Consider the following 21,128-nt stretch of genomic DNA (forward strand, 5'->3'; position numbering starts at 1 on the left):
GAAAAAAAAAAGTTTTAAAACTTTACATTTTAGATAAACATGAATTTAATTTGCAGGACAAAGTCACTGGTGCATCAAATATCAAAGGTCTTCTGCAAGCAATGAAAAGAGCAGATCTTCAATAGGTTACAAGAAATCTTCAACAGCATGAGGCAAATAAGCTAAAACTTTTCCCATAAGACAGCTCAAATATATACATACAGGAACTCGAAAGGAGCAATATAGCACCTTATTGTGCACTATCAGGCTCCTTTAACTGTAACGCTTATATTCTGGCCATTAGCTCGGTACTTTCTGCCTTCTTACACAAAAGCAAAAAAAAAAATGTCCTGAATTTTCTTTCAAAATGTAAACCCTTCGATGCAAAAGAATAATAAAGCTTTAAACCACTAATCAGTGTAAAGCCCAATACATAGCAACCCATTGGAATTACAACCAGAAAAAAAAAGATACCATACACTATTATAACAAAGCCCTGTTCCCTTTTCAAAGCAGTAATGTGCTTGTTTATCACAGCAGATAGGAGTACTACTCATGAAAATAAGTTTTAACACAAATTTACACATTTCTTAATTTTTTTTTAAGTCTGACTAGTGGCATGCTTAGCTTTATTAAGTGGTAAAAAAATATTCTTAAGACATCAGTAAAGTAGTATTTCAAGTTCTCCCCCTTTCCCTTGAAAATATTGTTATGCATATGACACAGTCCAAGGAGCTTGCACAGTATAAGAGGACAAAACCATAACCAAGTTAAAGCAATCAATCCAAACCTATTCTAAGCAAACAAACAATATATGCCACTCTGCCTCATGTACTAGCAGTATATAAGTTACACGCTTTACAAATTACACTATCAGATAATCAATTGTAAAGAAATGAAATGGAACATTTTGAAGGTTTGATAACAGAAGGAACATTTTTTTTAAAGCCATGAAAATGAACTTGACAGAGCACTTCTTTCAACACTTCAAAGCAGTTTTGTGCTGGATTTTCATCCTCTGCTTTTGCTAAAGACAGATAAATCATTTCATACTTAACTAACTAAAGACTCGGGTGCTATTGACAGCTGTTCCAGCAAAACCAAACCCATTTGGAATAAGGCTAGGTCTTATACGGGTAATGGAAATTTTTTTTTTTTTAATATACACACACACTTAATATAGATATATATACAAACATATATAAAAATAAAAAGCTTAATTTATATATATAAAAAGATATAAAAACCCCCTATAAAAAGCTTAAGCTTTCTTGACCACTACAAGAAAACCAAACTAGCATTCATTACCTTCCTTTTCCCAATTAACGTCGATAGGAAGCTGAGCAGCTTGTCTTCCCTTTCTAAAAGCTGTCCAAAACACAAAGTAGGAGATGCAGTATTCCAGAAAAGTAAATCTCTCTCATGAGAGCTTCTCAGGAAAGCTTAGTTAATCCAAAATTTCCCTGCATAGGAACAAAACCTAGGTACCATTTTACCTAGTGTTTTGCCTATGCACAGTATTGACAAGAACATGATGAAATAAACATTAGAAAGAAAAACAATTGAAGATTCCCTTTTTAGAATTCAAGATGTACTTTAAACTATCTTTAACTAAAATAAAAACTAATAAATTAAGGTCATTGCACTAAAAGCTGGCTCATTTACCTTCAAATAAACTGAGGTCTCTTCGTAGCCTTGGTCCATAAAGCCCTTCTAAAATACTTTCAAAACCTGGAGACAAAAGAAACATTTAAAACAGTAAATCAAAAGTTTCTTAAAAGAAAGCAAATTCAAGAACACTGGCAACGAGTATTCTCAAATTCTGAGAGCAATTCCAAAAATTGTTACATTTATCACACAAATATTTACTCCTTCCACTATAGTACTATTCAACAGAATTAGAAGATAAAAATAAGACAAGGCAACTGCCATCTGCACACAATCAGCCTATTAAGCCATGCCCCAACAACCTCATTAGACTTAAAATAACTACCACAGAATCTTAAAGGCAGGAGGATTAGCCTCATAGCTCTGCACAAGTGAAGTAGTCTCTCTCTTACACCAAGAATTAGAATCATGTATGGAGGGGAAGGAAAAAACCCAAAAAGAAAAAAGGAGAAAATTTCTCATTTATGATTACCTGAAATTACATAATCTGATTAGGCTAATATTTCTACACATATAAAAAAGAAAGCTTATTTTGCTTCTGATACCGTAACAGTTCTCTCTAGTCCTCCGTACCTGTACAAAAACGTTTTAAAATTAAGGATTAGATAAATCCAATTATTTTCCAGATTTACCAGCTAGTCTATTTAGGTATTTGGTAAAATCACATACTGTAACAAGGGAGAAGAGACACAAAGCAAACCAAATGATTAAAAAAAAAAACAAACAAAAAAACAGAAGAGGAGATGCATGACAATTGATGAAATACGGTGAGAAATTACATCATTGTTAATATTACGGAAGTTTTGTTCAATATAGAAACAGTTTCCAAGTGTTCCCTCTTTTCTCCTTCCAAATAATAAGCTTATTTTCAACTAAGAGGATAATTCAAAGCAGCATTTGAAGGTTCTCATTCTTCATACTCAAGACCTGTCTATATTAAAGATGTAGCTATTTTACAGTACTTTGCAAGACTATTTTATCATCACACCACATAAAATTTGCTTATCAGCTGTGATGCCCTCTAAGACAACACAACATACTGCTCTCATTAAAAATGACATTTACTTTTTGGTTTAGATTGTATGTACACTAGTATAAGGAAGAATAAATACGTACCATATCTTAAAAAGCACGTTAAATAATATATTAAAATCCTAATGTAGACAAGAGAAGCTATCTTTACACATAGGAGCTGTTCAGCTTGACAGGTCACATTTTGTTAAAATTTACCTTTCAATTTTGTATTATTTTATAATTTTAATATATGGATTACATTTATACTATTAAATTCAATTGATTATAATTATACTTGCTATAAATCTATGATTTGAGCTATAAATGAATTTCTATTTTAAATTTTCTACTTTTCTTTGTAATAAATATAGTCCTATGCAAGAACATAACTTAAGCGATAAAACCACTGTCCTCTCACAAATATATACATACACACACTTTTTAAACACAGTCTACAAAAACCAGAAAGCAAAAATCCAGGGTCCAAGCATACACTAAAAATTACCTTAAAGCATTATCCACCGACTCTTAGATTCAATGTAATATAAATTCACATCATATTAGCATTGAACAAATTCCCAGTTCTTCTGGCTTCAAAGGGTTATGGACAAAAAAAAAAAAGCAAGAGAGATGAAGTCTGAAGTTAAGATAGCAATTCCCCAAACACAACAGTCTGGAAATATAAAACACACTATGTGTATTATTATGATCATTAATGTTATAAACTGCAAGCCACTTCAGCTCAGCAGCTAGCCAATACTTAGGTCCTTGCAAGTTATCGTCACTGGGTAAAGACATGAATGGAGTGAAGTATCTCTTGGAGACAGTTGTACTTACTCCAAAAGAACAAACACTAACTCCCATTTCTTAGCACTTTGTAAATCAAACAACAGGAAGCTGGTTTACCATTCCAGTCAGCACCCAAAACCTCCGTGATTTTTGGACACCTACCTTCTCCCCCCCCCCCCCCGGGTGTGGAGGGTGCTACTTGTTTCTGCCTTTACTTTTGTACTTACACATCTGCTTGCCCTACTGCCTGCTCCTGCCTATGCAAAAACATGAGCACAGAAAAACCAGCTCTGTGAAACAGCAGTTTGTTAAGGAAGAATGCAATTTCCAGACAGACTTCCATACAGCTTGTATTAAAGATGGCAATTAGCACACTGTGGTGTTTTTTTTTCCTGAGCAAAGGACACACTAACCCACTTCTCTGCTAATTCACCAAACTTAGTTCCATTCCACCCATCCAAAACGATGCTTCTCTTACAAGTCCTCCCAGAACTTCCTCACAGAGCCACAATTTAGACTTACTCAATGTGATCATTTGCTTCCGCACCTTTGGATACTGGATCCTTTCTTTTAAAAGAAAGTTTACTTGTACATCCTAACAACATAGAGAGAATCTTTTTCCAGCCTGTATTCTCAAGTTTTCCCAGAAAAAATGTGTACTACTTCCACTTTGTGCAGTTTTCTACAAAGTTCTGCTGCTGCTTTTCAGCAGCATTGATACAATTTTAATTTAGCCTAAACAGGAAGATACATCTTAGTTTCTAGTACAGCTACTGATGAATATGAGCTGGCACTGTTTCATAAAATGTAACCACCTGAATGCAGGCATTTCAATAAACCCTTGTTTTACTTCATGAGACAGTATGCATAAGCAAATGGTAGTAGTAGTTTTGGAACTCTTCTGAACCTGAAGAGCTTACAGATACCAGTCAGAAATATGCTTTGCTTATACCTCTTGTGATTCACAAATTAAAAAAAAAACTGCTCTAAATTAATTTTACATATTTTTTTTGTGTCTCTTGGTGGCTGATTGCCTCCTTGATTCCAAACTACCTTTCAAAACTACTGTTACTTGAGCCCTGACTTTCTAGCTCCGAACTGAAAAGAAACACCATTGGCTCTATTAACTTGCAATGTCCCAATCTGTCAAACTCCCTTTACCTCTAATAAATTACTTCTGTTACTTATTTGTCTTACTTGTATCTTCATGTAAAAAGAATATCAGCTTTCTTCATCACCTGACACCCTTTATGATCCAAGTCAGGTTCCTTCAACAATCTTCATAAGCAGAAATTCATGATACAGCTATTCTCTTAACCCAGTTAAAAGCTTCCACAGTTTGCTTTCCTGAACAAAGTTGTGAACAGTTCTTTTCCCTGAATTAACTCTTCCCGTGCCCCATGACCACCTTCTACCAAATCTATTGCTTTCCTCACTCAGGGCTAGGATGAGGACTCCTAGGACAAGGGAGGCTGGAAGTTGTGACGTCCAGCAACAGGAAGGGGGCTCTCTTTTTCCATCAGTAGCTATTCGGGTGCTGAAAAGGCACGAAGCCCAGGAAGGAGGTGAGGAGGAACAAGTTCTGTTGGCATCCAGCCTGATCCATGGGTCACAGCAATGTCACTAAAAGGAAGCAATGGGTGACAGTAATTGCAGTCTCCCAGGGGGACGAAGGCTTCTGCACAGCAGCCAGACTGACTGTCTTAAAAGCTTTGCTGCTTGCCCGTGAGACGTGGCAGAGAAACTCTTACAGCTCATCTGGCCATTGCAATATTATTGTTTGTTGTCCATCTACATGGCCACCATGATACTGCCAAAGGAGATCTTCAGCAGATCAAAGCTAACTACAGGAGTCCAGGGACAACGGTGAATGACACCAGAGCCCAGGTGTTGATCCAGGGGAAAGACTTTGACAGGAGCAAACACATCCTGTGGATCAACATCAGATTACATGGCTGCAGGCAGGACTTCAGCTCTTAAGACATTAAGATCCTCTGAGAAACAGAGTGCTTGAGAGAGACAGGATCCATTTGATAATGCAAATCATCATTGCCAACAGGCTTGCCTCATAAGGAGGACTTCGAGCCAGGTTTGCCAGGGAAGTGGAGACTGAAGCCTAAAAGTGGGAGAATGTCAGAGAGAGTAAATGCACAGGACAGAACAACAGTGAGGATCTTACAGTCCCCCTGAAAAAGTGGCATAAGCAGGGGCACATCTTAAGTAGCTGTATGTGAATGCAATCAGAACAGGAAGCAAGCACAAGGGATTAGAAATCAAAGCGCATAACAATCTCACTGGGAGTACGTGGTATGGTGAGATCACACACTGGAGACCCACAGTGGATGGATACTGGCTTAGAAAGTATATAGAAAGGAGAAGTGAGAAAGTCAAGGAGGACAACGCTTACTCTTCATGCAAAGAACTTGAACAGATGGAGCTTTAATGTAGAACAGGCTACAGGACAGCTGAAAATCCATGGGTCAGGATTCAACCAGGGGAACATCATGGTGAACATCTGTTACAGACTGCCCAATCAGGGGTAAGTAGATGACGCCTTCAAAAACCCAAGAAAAAAACGCTGCACAATCACAGGCCTCAGCTCATGAAAAATATCAATTATCCTGACATCTGATAGAAATGCAACATAGTAGCACACAAGCAACCCAGGAGATTTCTATGATGCTTGGAGGACAAACCTGATTGAGGTGATGGACAAGCTCAAGAGAGGAGGCACTCTGCTAGACCTGCTACTCATTTTTAAGGAAGAACTGATCAGTGATGTGACAGTGAACAGTGGTCTTGGCCACAGCAGCCATGAGATGGAATTTAAGATCCCAAGGGAAGTGAGGAACTTGAGTAGCTGAATAATGGCCCTGGGCTTAGCTGTCACTGATTTACATCCCTCCCCCAGGAGGGGAGGGAAGTGCAATGAAGGTAGGACTGCTGTACTGTCTTGTCTAAACCAGAGAAGTCTTAAACGGGCCAGTCAGCTATCCTACTAACTCTTTATAAAGTCAAAGAAATTGGAAGGTAAGAGTAATTACCACTACTGAGCAATTCAGAAACTGTTACTTTGTGAATTATTTCCAGTATTTATATATTAAATATTATATATTTAAGTGTCTCTACAAGTTTACTCAGATTTAAGAGAGTATTAAAACAGGATTATTAAATCCAAAATAAGTCTTTAAACTGCCTTCACAACTTTTAAGTAAAGTCTTCTTAAAGAGAAACTACCCTTCAAGTGCTCATAGAACTTTATGATCTAAAGTTTTCCATAACATTTTATCACTGTAAACTGCTCAGTGTTTGTCACATCTTAAAAGCCTATCTGCATTAGAAAGTATATGTTGCCAAGTTTGAACAGTACAGGCTGTAAAATTCTTTGTTATGAATAAAACAGAATAATGATTAAATAGATAGCTTCCCAGGTTGTGCACCTTATACAGATTTACAGAGGTATTCAAGGAATGCAATGAGGACTCTTCCTCACTGCATGACAAAATACAGCCATTTTTCACCTACTCTTTAGCAGTAGTGTGGCTATGTATTATGAAGGCCTCTTCCATCCAGAAACTAGTAAATAGCTAAGCTGTACCTGTCGCTGTGGAAGCTATCTATAAAGTAGATTCTATGTTGCACCAAGTCAAGAGGAAATCACAAGGTGCAGGCTTAGAGTTTTTAATACAAGGTTGGCCTAGGTTAACTTTGGACAGATGTAATTGAACAATTGTACAATACAAATTGAGGTCAAACAGGTTTAGTTATACATTAGCTGTTGTTTTTCCAAAAGCTGTATCTCCATAATGTTTGAGAGGAAATAGTTATTTTAGCCTCACAGTTGACCCCAATTCATTACTTTCTCAAACTGCCCCTTTCCTCCTTCACTCTCTACATCCTCTACATGATCACAACTGAGACTGCAAGTATGTTTTCAACAAATTTGTTTGAATGACTCAGACTATGTGTTAGGAAAACAGCCAAAAAAGAATAAATATCATGTAATAAATGGAAGCTGACATTTGAGTACTGCTTTCAAATGCACCACTTGGTGGGTCCGGATAGGAGAGGTAATTACTATACACAGTTGGGAAAGAGAACAGTAGTATATGCGCAGGTTATATTAAAATGTTTTTGATAGGTTTGGTACACTCTACATCATACTAATTTCTTGATTCCCCTAGTCTTGTTTATGGCCATATTAACTCCAGTATTTGTATCTTCTTTTCAAAAGAAAGTCCATTTCATAAAAGCAGATATATTTCCATTCACCCTTGACTCTTCACAAGTAGTTTTTTTTTTTTTTTCCATTTACATGTTTCTGTTTCAGAAGTAATCCAATTCTAGGGCTTTAGCTACAAGGCTTTTTTTTGTTAAACTCACTTTATTTGAGACATTTTACTAAAATTTAATCCTTTTTAGTAAAAAAAAAAAAAAAGCCTTTTTCTTTGCTCTTTTACTCAGTGCTAAAACACAATACTACTAAATCTCAGGGAGGGGCCTCACAAGACTTAGGCAAACTATAATAATTACAATTGATGCAGGGGCATACTGAAGTACTTGCCTAGTCACTTGTAACAGGATAACTGGAAATCCACATAACTAGCTACCATGCTGTAGCCAGAGTTAAAAAAAAGAAAAAATATTGGTGAAGGAAAACCCTGTAATTCAAATTCTCATCACACCAATGACCTTGCAATAAGCCACCTAGAAAACCCTTCACTTATACTTGCTCCCCCCTCCCCTGATCTGCTGCAGCTTTTTCCAGTTTCGGAAGGTATGAGCAGATGAACTGGTAAAAACCTTTCAGTGAAAATATTTCTAAATAAATTCACTTTTTGGTTTGATATTTTTCCTAGCCATAAAGACTGTTTTATTCATATCTCTGGATGCATACCAGAAATGGTAGATCAGTGTTCCTTACATAGACAAAATTTAAATGGAAGAGGGAGGTGCTTAACAATACTGCGTCTGATTCATATTTAATGCTTTATTTTTCATCTTAATACTGAAAGGTTACCCATTAGAAGAGATCATATTGTTCTCTCTAATTATGTGTTAAGGAATTCGGAAAATACCAGGTGCATGCAAATTAAGTTCTGCTTTTTCCCTTCTTCTCCAGCATATCCTCACAGTTAGGCATAGGGTAAGACTGCTGCACACTGCTTTGAAGGACGGGGCATGCATGCGTATTTTTACTACAATGAAATGAGACTTTTAGCTTAAAGCACTGTAGTCTCTGGAGGCACTGCAGGAAGACAAGGATCTTGAGGCTCTGTAAAATGCACCTTTGTTAACCCACCTAACAAAATTAGCAGAATCGATGTCGGAATCTTCACTACTTCCGTGTGCCTAAAAATTAATTTATCACAGAAACTTCCATCACCCTCCACTTTGTGGCTTACTATACCAAGAATCACATCTGAATTATGGTAGTTCATGTTGTTTTACTAAAGTCCAAATCACTTGTTATTTAGTTTCTCAAGTAAAATCAGGCCTCACCCCTCCTCCTATTTAGGAAAAGATGCTGTTCAGTAACATGCATCAGCAAGGAAGATTCATGTCTCCTCCTTGTTTTTTTGAGTTTATTCAATATTTTAAGCAGAGTAAATGGAATGAAAAGTTAAAGTAGAAGAAAATTGCACATTCTAAGCAGTGTGGAGTTTAGCCCATTAATGCTCCTTTTTAAAATCGAAACTAATGGAAAGCTGCCTGTCGGAAAAGGACCTGGGGATGTTGGTCGACAGCTGGCTGAACATGAGCCAGCAGTGTGCCCAGGCGGCCAAGAAGGCCAATGGCATCCTGGCCTGTATCAGAAATAGCGTGGCCAGCAGGAGGAGGGAAGTGATTGTGCCCCTGTACTCGGCACTGGTGAGGCCGCACCTCAAATACTGTGTTCAGTTTTGGGCCCCTCACTACAAGAAGGACGTTGAGGTGCTGGAGCGTGTCCAGAGAAGGGCAACGAGGCTGGTGAGGGGTCTGGAGAACAAGTCTTATGAGGAGCGGCTGAGGGAACTGGGGTTGTTCAGCCTGGAGAAGAAGAGGCTGAGGGGAGACCTCATCGCTCTCTACAACTACCTGAAAGGAGGTTGTAGCGAGGTGGGTGTTGGTCTCTTCTCCCAAGTAACTAGCGATAGGACGAGAGGAAATGGCCTCAAGTTGTGCCAGGGGAGGTTTAGATTGGACGTGAGGAAAAATGTCTTTACTGAAAGAGTGGTGAAACATTGGAACAGGCTGCCCAGGGAAGTGGTGGAGTCCCCATCCCTGGAGGTATTTAAAAGACGAGTAGATGAGGCACTTAGGGACATGGTTTAGTGGGCATGGGGGTGTTGGGTCGATGGTTGGACTCGATGATCTCAGAGGTCTCTTCCAACCTTAATGATTCTATGATTCTAATGTGAAAGTAGGTTCAGAATTGCTGATTTCAATTCTTAGAGGATTGTAAAATTTAACAAATGGTCTTTAAAATGTGATTAGGAAAATCCAAAGAATAGGATTAAATTTAAAGAGATTGGGCACAGTACTGCCAGACACAGCATTAAAATGAAACTTTTCTTTTATTTTTTTTGTGTTCTGAATAGTAGTTAGTATTACTTTACCTAGTTGTTCGACTTGATTACAACTAAGACTTCAGTTCCTGTTTCTGCATTTTCCTTCAACCACAGGAACAGTTATCTAGTTTTCATACAAAGTCTGTTCCCATTCTGAAGTCATACAACCCATATTTTGAGGTGGTATTTCTTAATCTATGAGGACTATTACATAAATTGTATGAGGAGCCTCAGAAACTAAAATCACGTTGGAAAGAAATTATGGACAAGTAAGGACCAAAAGACAGATCCTGCACACCCCAGTTTATTGTCCTAACCAATAGGCTAATCTCTTTAACTGCTAGCCTCCTTTGCCCCATATACTTTCATTTAAGTAGCAGTAACTTCATGGCAAGGTACAACACACAAACATGCAGTTCTGAGCTAAAACTCACTGATGTAACTGATGTTACCACGAGAAGTAAAAATTTCCCTTCATAAGTGAAAATATATAAGCAGTTGAAAACACTAAGCTTGGTTCTTCCATACCACAGCAATGACTTAGAAAATTCCCCCCCCCCCCCCCTTGGAACCTTGCCCTCTTTCACTCAACTAAAAAGTGATCCCTTCTGAAAACTATGTGTAATTCTAAAAAGTATTATATATAAGTGACAAACTTCAGTTCTACTTCTTCCCATTCTATACAGTTTCACGACTGCATTATTTAGTTTGGCTCAGTACAGGAGTATATCCGAAGGAAGTTTTGTGGTTTGCATTACTAAGTCAGCTATCTTGGATTTAAACAATCATACCACAGATGGAATTCAGCTTCGTTAGTTTCATCAAGCATTAGAACCACTTTTAATTTTTTTTTTTTTTTTTTTTAAACATTTAACCCAGGCAGACAGGGCACCAAGTCTCTCAGTTTCTCTGAAAGAAAAACTTCTGCTTCTCTTCAAATTCTCTCAGTAGTGCTTAAATATTTATTTTAAAATACAGGTGCAAGAGTAGGAAGCAGTATTTTGTTTTGGATTACTTAAAAAGGCAAAGAAGTCATCTGCCTTTCTTACAAGTTATCCCTTTCATAAGAAAGGGACTTGGAGCTCATGTTCAGTCATCTTTTAGTTTCTAATCATATAAACTTACAGCCTTCTGAAGTATAGGCCCCCATTTTACAGGTGCTGCTTGCACTCTCTGTTCCACCATACTTGACACTGCATAAAGTCACTGGTTCCCCTGAAAAATGGTTATCTGCTTGTAAGTTTTTCATTTTTTTTGTCTCCAAATAAAGAAATGGTCTCCTGCTTCTAAGTGACAGGAAAAAGAATTAGTTGCATCAGAAATTCAAACCCCTTAATAATATCTGTGTTTATTACTCAGCCATCACAAAGTTCTTTTGATACGTCAGACCACTCTCAATTGATTTAGAAAGCTTTTTATGAGTTTTCTGTAGCTCTAATCAAAAATTTTGAAAAGCATTAAAGAAAAAGATTGAGGTAACTATTTATTACATCTAATTATCTTTATTCCACCATTAGGATACAAGCAGCAACTCCCTTACAACTTGTTAAAGGAGAATATTCTGTAGAGAAGACAGTTATTTTCATATTTTAAGAGTAGAGCAGAGTATTTAATAGAGTAACTTAAATTAGATGTTAACATCTCAGTCTGTTTCTTCTGCCTCTCCCTTCCTTCCACAGGTCAGCAGCTGTCCTCTCTGCTCCCTGCCCCCTCCAGCCATAGATGGATTCATAATCTTAGTCTTGTTTATATATTGACATCATTCTCAAAGTCACAGGGTTGTTGTTTGTGGTTTTTTTTTTTTTTTTTTTTAAATCAAATGTACTATAACAACAATTTGGAAAGGATTGACCAGGTTATGAAACCACTGAAACACTGAGTTTAAAAACAACAAGCAAACACTCAATCACCTTTTTGCCATTTATACAAATGTTAAGAAAAAATAAACTAGCTTGCTGGGCAGAATACTCAATATTGCTCATATAGAGCAATGACAACAGAAGCAAAAATTAATAAATCTCTATTCAAGTGTTATCTTTTTCCTGTTTGTAATGTCACTACAGAATATCTATTCAGTAAAATTCATTATTTGATAAAATGCTGGCCAGATTCTCAGGTAAAAAACAGCCCATTTTTCTTACAGAAACAGATTTCGCACAGGGGTGGGGTAGGGAGAGGGCTTCTGTTGAATATCTTGTCTAGCTTGAATCCACTTTTTGCTTATAGCACTCAAAAACGTATTCTTATAATAGAAAGTTCTAAACATTTAACTTAATACTCTCATTTTCTTTACCATATTGTTTCAGATCCCTGAGCAAACAGGAACCAACATACCAGAGATTCCAACATGAAAGGGAGGAAATCCTCTATTTAGACTCCAATACAAATTCCAAACCATAGCTAAAGAAGATACTTGTCCTTCTCTAATGCATATCTTGACTCCCAAGAATTAATGTAGTTGAGGACACTGCTGCTGCCACTGAGAAGAGACAAGGTGCCCAAAAATTGAAATGAGACTACAGAACAGCTTCAGTCCTAACTGGCTGCTTTTCACTTAGGATAAAAATCCTTGCTTTCAACTCTCCACACTGTGCTTTATTGAGGGGATACAGACAGTGATGAAATACAGTTTCCAAAAAGAATATATACCTCAAAAGAACTACCTATAACATTAAGCAGTTATAAGCATTAAGCAGAATACAAAGAGGGAGTAATATTCCAGTGCTAGGAAGACCGACGACATTTGCCATACCTCAGAGGCAAAACAAAAAGAGGAAATGTCCTGCCTCCCCCCCAATTGTTCAGCAATTTTAAAGAAAAGGGTGGCAGCCAACAGAAAAAAAAAAAAAAGAAAAAGATTTGTAGGTTAGGTAAAGACTGAGATTAGCATCAATTCTGAGTTCAGGTCTATTTTTCAGGTACTTATAAGTCACAGTGAAGAAAAATAAGGTTCAATAAAAAAGGAAGCATCTCCACACTCCAAAGTAATCTTCTATGCCAGTAAGAATGTGTCCTTGTAGACTTATAAATAGGAGAGCCCACACGACACCTTTTACTGTAGCTTCCAGACACTGTCAAAATTAAAGTTACATTTAAATTTCTAATGTAGTAGCAAGATATTTTGAGAGATTTGTGTTATTTATAATTTAAAAGGAAAGCACTTCAGAAGTGACTGTGCTGCTCTGTGGATAGGGGGAGAGAAAAATGCTTCTAAGTGACAGTTACTAGAACTTAATTTCTGTTCTCTCTAGAAACGCTTCTTTCTTTGAACAGTGATGTAATCCCAGCTGTTACACAGGGACATTTACATATGGAGTTGGTGTGAATATCAGTGTTCTTCACACACTGAAGCTTGTCTGACTGCCTTTCTTTTTTCAAGACGCTACATCAAAAAGTTATCTAGATACCAACTGTTACTCAGAACAGTGCTGGCGATAATTTGGACTAGTTAAAATTCTATAGTTTGGATCCTTAGAAAAGAAAATTCAGAGGGAATAGTCACTGTAAAAGAAGATTACATCCAGCTTGGAAAAATGCTCATGACTGCCTCATTTGGTATCCATTTAACCATTTTACAATATGAGAATAATACCCAAGACTAAAACATAGAAACAACTGTCACTTTCAGAAGACCATGTGCCTCAGGCATGTTCTTGTTTCTTAGCAGTAATTTTAAGATGTTCAAGAGGACTGAAAAGTTCGGCTATTTTACTTAACCAGTTTAGGATTGCCAGACAAAGGCTTCTTTTCTGCATGAAGGCCTAGTCAGATGTTCACTAAATCACGGAAAAGTGAAGTCCACAGCAAATCTGTAACAATGAATAGGTCACAACATTGCTTTACTACTATGCAGTATCACACATCTACCCAGCATCTGGGAGAAAGTCTAGCAGTCAACTAACGAATAAATTGGTCTGGCACGCTTCCCGGATTATCAGAATCAGAGATCATGAAGCTTTCTGCTAAGAAGGGAGAGCTAGCTGAAAGCTGTTAAGAGAAAAAAATACAGTTATCAGAAAATGCCAGTTCATTGAGCCAAAAAAATATTTAAATCAAAACATTCCTAGCCTGATGGGCTTTTGAGAAACTGAAGTTTAGGATTCCGTACTACACCATGGGTCTACTGCAAACTAATGAAGTTGCAAGCCTTCAGGAGTGTTCCATGAAACTGATGCCTGACAGTAAATTTAACAAGTAAGTGGAATTTCCTAAGGGATTCAGAGTTTCATGGGAATGTTCAGAAGGTTTCTTTTCAATTACCATTTCTGCGTCATTGTGGGGAATAGACAGGTTGTTTCAAACTGCAAACCATTTTGAAACGATGAACAAGAGAAAAGTCATTCTTATCTCCCAGTAGATCCAACTTCCTCATATTGAGAAACTATTTGTTGTTTTTTTTAGAAAAAAAAGTTTGAAATTGATTGAAGTCCTGCAACTAGACTGCACTCATATGTTGGCTCCCTGAAATCAATTGACACTTATCTCTTACCTGCTGAAGCTACAGAAAGAAAGGCATCTTGTATCTAGATGCCAAATTATAACACAGTAAGTGAACTATCAACGCTATAAATCTCAGTGCTGCATGCTTCAAAGTATTTATTTCCAAACATGTTATTAACACAAACACTGAAACCAGCTTATTAAAAAAATATTTTTAATAATCCTAGACATACCACAATTTTACCAAGAAATGAGTGTAACATACCTTTAAACTAGCAGTTAATTTAAGTTTGTCATAAGTTTACTTTTCTGCATTTTATAATACCTATGCCATGTATTTTGACCTTTAACTTACAGATTATTTTTATGAATAGCTGTTTTGAAAAAAATAAACCAACAAAAAACCCTAAAAACCCCACACAGCCATCATTTTTGTATCCAGCCAAAATTTGGCTTGGCAAATTAGACAAAATTTAGAGCTGGCAACATGTCAACTAGGTCAACAAGAATTGGACTCTCTTATCTATGTAAAAACTTCATTTGAAATAAAAAGTATTAACCATGCCTCCTTTCTCTAAAAGATTTTCTGGAATTCAAGGTTAAAATTGCAAGTGCCTCAGGTGCTCCAGTTAGATTGGAAGAACTCTAAATTCAGCTAAACTGTGATTTCAAATCAGTTTTTAAACAGGCTCAGTGCATAAAAAAAAAAGATGACATTGTTCAAAGTAGGTAGGCAGTGTATCTCAACTTACACGTCACGGACAACCAACCTGTAATCTACATCTTCTAAGCGTACTTCTGTTGAACTTGCATGATATACTGAAAAGAATATACACAAGTTTAATCAAATGTTAAATGATTAGAAGAGGGCTGAATTCCCTCATTTCCTACTGGAGATTGATAAAGCAGAAATACAGAAACAGAGACTTTATATACAAGTTTTAGCTTCACATTAGGCACTCTCATCAGATAAAAGATGTCAGATATAAGAAGAGAACAGGAAAAAGTCAGTCTCTTGTTTTTGCTTTTAGCATTTGACACAATTCAAAGTTTAAGCAGGTGTGTTTGGGGGTGGTTTTTTGTTTGTTTTTTAAAGCAATTAGCACACATCTGTACAAACTTTTGATAAACTTCCTCCCAATCATTAAATGGCACAACACAAAGCATGAAATGGTAAGATTCAAAGTGTGGGACTCGGACTCTCATCTGCTGTAGAACAGAATTCATATAGTACTCAAATGAAGCCATATATCAGCTCTGAGAATTTATTGGGAGATAATTACAGAATTGTTAAAAAAAAATTAATTTCTGATTACATTCTATAAAACTCACATTACTAACAACTGTCCAACCTGACTTGGGGAGTGGAACACCACAAAGGAAAAACAGATATGTATTTCAAGTACCTAGTGGCAGGATTCTGAATACTTTAATCATGTGGAGAACAGACAAGAGCTTTTACACAAGGCAGATGGATTTAAACAGTAGGCTATCCTGTCTTAGAAACACTCTGTTCCTTCTGTATTCCAGCACTGGCTCTTCCTTAGCAGGAGCAAACATTCATTATTTCCAGACTGACATTGATTTTCAGTTCTAAATTTGTTAGTCTGCTTTAAAAATAATGAGAAAAAGATACCTCTTCATTTTATGCTGTGCAAAAAAGGAAAAAAGTTATGTCCCTATCTTGCTCCTTAAAACAAACAAAAAACTCAGCACAAATTCTGTCCTAAATTAAGCAGATTAAAAAAATGCATTTGAATCAGAAGCTTTAAGCAAAACAGCTACTAGTTTTTATTTTTTTTTTCCTTCCTTTTTCAGCAGGACCAGGAATTTTAAGATAAATAGAAAAGGTAGAATCTTTACCAGATTTCACTATTCCATTCACAATCTAGTGAGTTTCTTTGACCCAAGACGGTCATATCCTATTGCTTCCCACAAGTCTCAAGCAAGGCAAAACAGGAAACTTCAGTACTCTGAGCTGATCTGTAAGTAGGGTACTTTTCCCTCTTAACGAAACAATTTAGAAAGACAACAGCAACCGCTTAGGGAAGCCAAAGTAACTGCAAGGTCAAGAATACAGGAATAGGATTTCTTAAAAAGAAAGGTGATTACAGTCTGCATTTCCAGCAAGAAGGGAAACTCCTGCAGGAACCAGATAAATCTCGGTTCCAGCATTCTGGAAAACTTCATATGAAGTTACTTATCTGGTACCAAAATTCTTAATCAGTCTCATAGGTCAAGGTCACTTATATCCCACACAAAGAGCAAAACAGCCTTTATTACTAATCTGCAAGGTTGAGAATGAAGGAAGAGAAAAATGCCAGAGTACCACTAGAGATGTACAACTGATGAAGCTGCTGAGTATCCAGTTCATAATTGTTCTGTATGCCACATAATCAGGTCAACTGGTTGTTAAAGGGCAGGTGGAGAAGTACAGCACCACACAGAATGAAAGACAGTTAACAACTCTTCAAATACACTATCCAAATCACTACCGAATAGCTACTCTTGCAGGCAACAGTAGAAGAGGCTGCTCTGGCTCTTCTGAGTTTGTGATGCTGGTGGTTGAATGAGGCAGACAAGGTGAGCAGAAGGTGTGCAATCTGTTGTTCCTACCTAGGAAATCAATAAAAAGGCCCCGAGAAAACAAGCAGTCACTCTACTGCCTTTAAGATGCTCTGTTAATATCAGTTGCCTCAAAGTGATTTGATTCCTCAGAAGAGATTCTGAAAAGATACCAAGATCTCAGACAATACGAAAGAGTCAGAAGTGACTTCAAGTCACATCCAGTACCAGCCCTCAAAATGCTACTATATGTGACAACCTGAAGTAAAGGCCTTACAAAGTTGGGCTTGGGCCAGCAAAACCCCTTCCTGAACCATTGGACAAGTACTCCTAAAGTCACCAGTTAAGAGGCATATTCAGCAAGTAAGACCACAGATTTCAATAACCAACATCATTGCACTACATAAGCAAGTTTTCTCAGGACACACTACAGTGAGTTTCTCTCACAGCTTTTCCTCCTGCAGTGTTACTGCAGAAAGCATTGACATTGACTAGTTAATTAAGAAATCCATGATCCCTTGAATTTCCAGTTCACTCCCTAAAGGTTTGTGGGACAAAGAGTGCTTGCCAGAGATGACGACAATAATTCAGACGTGACTGACTTACAAATACTTCCTCAAAAACTCTGATATTTGTAGCATTTACTAAACAGTTTATCTCTAATGTGAATTCTCCAGCGAAACCCTCATGTTTTGTCGAGAAGCCCTAGTTTTAAGAGAACACCCTGCTCTGTGCAAGTGAAATAGTGAGGTACTAAATGCAAAAGTATCCAGGACTCAAGTAATCTACCGTTGCTTCTGAGGACTGTGCACAAAAGTTGATCTAGGGTCAGTGCTGATGTGAAGAACTGCACTTCAGCACTAAGCTCAGAGCACTCTGGACACTTCCAACATTTCACAATAAAAACTCCTGATGCCACAAGTTATGAGCGGAGCATTTTTTATTAAATCCCATTTCCTTGGGGCAGACCACATTTGTTCAGGAATCAGTAGACTTAGACAAGGGTGCAGACAGGAAATAAAATTACTTTCCAATATATCCTAACCAGTCTGATGGTCTTACTGAAGAAATTCCGAAAATGTGTAACATTTGGCATTCTAACACAGAAGGCCAGTATCAGTTTGGGGTTTTTTGTTGTTGCTGTTTAAAAAGCAGTAAGGGATTAAAATAAACTACGGTAAGGCATCTAATGAAACAGGGAAAGGCCAAAATCAAGAGCCACCTCACACCTCTCAGCTCCACATTAGACAGCTGAGAGGACCTGATGACATGGAAGAGGAGTGCATGTTTTCAGAAACCGCTATAGCAGTCTGGTATCAAGTGCCTATGGCATATACATCAGTTAGAGTTAGGACAGATATGTGAATTGGCATCTCAAGACAAAACTTTGACAAGTCGGAAGGGAATTTGCACAATGCACATAAAACAGACATGGAACTAACAAAAAAGGTGGAAGACAACAACAGGCAATGCTGAAGGAGATGGTCCAGCCTGGAGAAGGGTTATTAGACAATTTCCTTAGGAGTAAGTTTTACCTTGCTAAATTGATTGCATCAGTACAGAATATGACGTAGGCCTCAAAGATAAACACACAACATTTCATTTCACATCTGATTATATAAAGTGCAGGAACATACACCTGGAAACAAGTAAAGAACCCACTAAGAGTTGCACAGTTGAAATTACTTTGACCAAAGGATCTCATTCCCTGATAGATCACAGGACAACTATAAGCCATTAATTGAATAATTCCTCAGATTTAGGCATCAACAGAAAAAGGTGCGGCAAGACTTCAATCAGGAGAGCTTTGAAACAAAGCCTCCTGAACTCCTTGCTTGTGGCAAAACTCCCTAAACATCACCAGATGATCTCTGACCTCAAAAGCCAGGTACCACAACAGAGTGGAACACACGTGTAACAGGTGGCAGAATTCCAAAGTAAATAGGTAAGATGGTAAAAGTGAGTTTCTAAACCATATTTCCTCAACAGCCATTCTACTATACCACTTCCAAGCTTTTTTTAGTCAGTTAAATACTACCTGTGAGTTCTGTACAGCCTGATCTACATAAGTTTTCATTTTCAACTCCTCAGGTCAACCCTTCTTCCTCTTCATCCCTTCCCCCCCCCCCCCCCCCTCCCCATTTAACTCACCTTCCAGCTTAAGCTGCAATCTCCCAGCCTGTTGCTGTGATGGTCCACTATATAGTCTCTAGGACCTTCCCTCTGCCAAGCAAGTTCAGATGATGCCAGGGAAGGATCGGCTTCTCCTGCTCCTCAGAGGACCTACCTGACCCAACCACACTATGATCAGTTTGTCTAAGGAGTAAATAAAACATGCTTCTTGTAATAACAGCCTCTTGTTTACAGGAAGAAAAAAAAAGTAACAACAATAAGAAGAATTGAGAGGAACTGGAGGATGATACACATGAACTAGTACTTATTATGAAGAAATCAGCAAGCTAATTACCTCAACACCAGAGGACAGGAAAGGAGCAAAACTTAACACCTATCAACAAAAAACAATCAGCAACTATGTATGCCTATCTTGTACTGGCCTGTATACTCCTACCAGACAGACAGCTGCTTAGAACATGTGCCAGCAAAGGCATACATAGAATCGTTCAGGTTGGAAAAGACCTTTAAGATCATCAAGTCCAACCATAAACCTAACACTGCCAAGTCCACCACTAAACCATGTCCCTAAGCACCACATCTACACATCTTTCAAATACCTCGAGGGATGGTGACTCAACCAATTCCCTGGGCAGCCTGTTCCAATGCTTGATAACCCTTTCAGTGAAGAAATTTTTCCTCATGTCCAATCTAAACCTCCCCTGGTGCAACTTGAAGCCATTTCATAAACCAGCAAGTCAAATGTTCATAACCGGGCAAATAAAATCCAAAGAACAGAATTACCAGATGCATAAAGAATTATAATGTATTACTGAAGACCCAATACAACTTCTGTGAAAGGGAAGTCATACTTCAAACACAACTGAGTTATTTGAAGATGTCAGCAGGCATGTAGACATAGGACACAGAGTAAATCAACATTTCAAAAAGACATCTATTGTCATCCATCTCCAAAAGCTTTAAAAATCTCCCAAGCAACAGAGCTGACGTCCTTGCATAGATAAGTAACTGGTTAGAAGACAGAAGTAAATGGTTAGTTTTCACAGCAGGAGGTCACAAACAAGAGTGTTCCAGGGTTGCCTTTGCTCTTCCACCCAGAGAGATTATCTAATAAAGTGACAATGCATTGCCCGGTACAGCAGGAAAGAAAAATCAAGAAAAGACATGGTGAACTTCAAAATATTGAGGTATCGAGGTGGTAAGATTGAAGATGATTACCAAAAGCAAGTAAAAATTAAGCTAAATAGTGGAGAAAGCAAATCTTCATATTACATAGACAGTAATGGGCTCTGAACTGACTTATCACTCAAGTTTTATCTTGGGGTTCCAATACATAGTTCTGTGAAAGGATGAGCTCTGTAAAGGGCATATCAAATGCTTTGACTTCTTAAAGGAAGATCTTCTGCATTGTTCCCTGGTTTGTCACCACATAAATTCACACTGATGTGATCTTGAATACATGTAGTTCTAGTTTCCCATCTCAAGAGAGCAGAACTAAGAAAACACAAGAAAGGAGGGAAGAATGACTGAATTTAATAACCAGCTTCTCTACAAGGAACATGTAAGAACTCTTCAGCTTGGGGGGTGGAAGAGATGGCCAAGGGAAGATAGGACAGGTCTTCAGGAAAAAAGAAAATTGGAAAAACCCCAAAACCACATGAATAGGAAACACCTTTGCCATCCCTTGCCTTTTTTAAATAACGGTTTCATATGATGCTTCCACTTCTTGTTTTAAGAGAAACGGAAGAGTCATATAACACAATATAACCAGGGGACACCAGAGATCCGCTGAAGTTTTATGTTGCTTTCAAATCACATACCCACACAAAATCAACAATAATTTATGGTAGAATAATCTAGTAAGTCAATTATAAAAACCAAGAAAACTTTTTCTCCCAAGGATAAAGACAAGTGTCACTGAAGGCTGGAAGATATTTCAGAAATATCATTATGTATTAATAATTTTTTCCCTAGCAGCCCACCACTGGC

At 37.6% G+C, this 21,128-nt stretch overlaps 1 protein-coding gene across 7 annotated transcripts in view; it reads right to left on the reverse strand.

Annotated features, from left to right (window-relative positions):
• The window catches only part of LCORL (ligand dependent nuclear receptor corepressor like), a 90,546-nt gene that overhangs the window by 57,374 nt on the left and 12,044 nt on the right, over positions 1-21,128 (reverse strand). For all 7 annotated transcript variants that reach the window (XM_076336011.1, XM_076336006.1, XM_076336005.1 and 4 more), the window contains exon 2: positions 1,645-1,710. In XM_076336011.1, the coding sequence (XP_076192126.1) occupies positions 1,645-1,710 (66 nt within the window). The remainder of the gene's footprint in view (positions 1-1,644; positions 1,711-21,128) is intronic.

This window comes from Aptenodytes patagonicus, chromosome 4 (assembly GCF_965638725.1).
Source record: "Aptenodytes patagonicus chromosome 4, bAptPat1.pri.cur, whole genome shotgun sequence".
NCBI classification, from domain to species: Eukaryota; Metazoa; Chordata; class Aves; order Sphenisciformes; family Spheniscidae; genus Aptenodytes; species Aptenodytes patagonicus.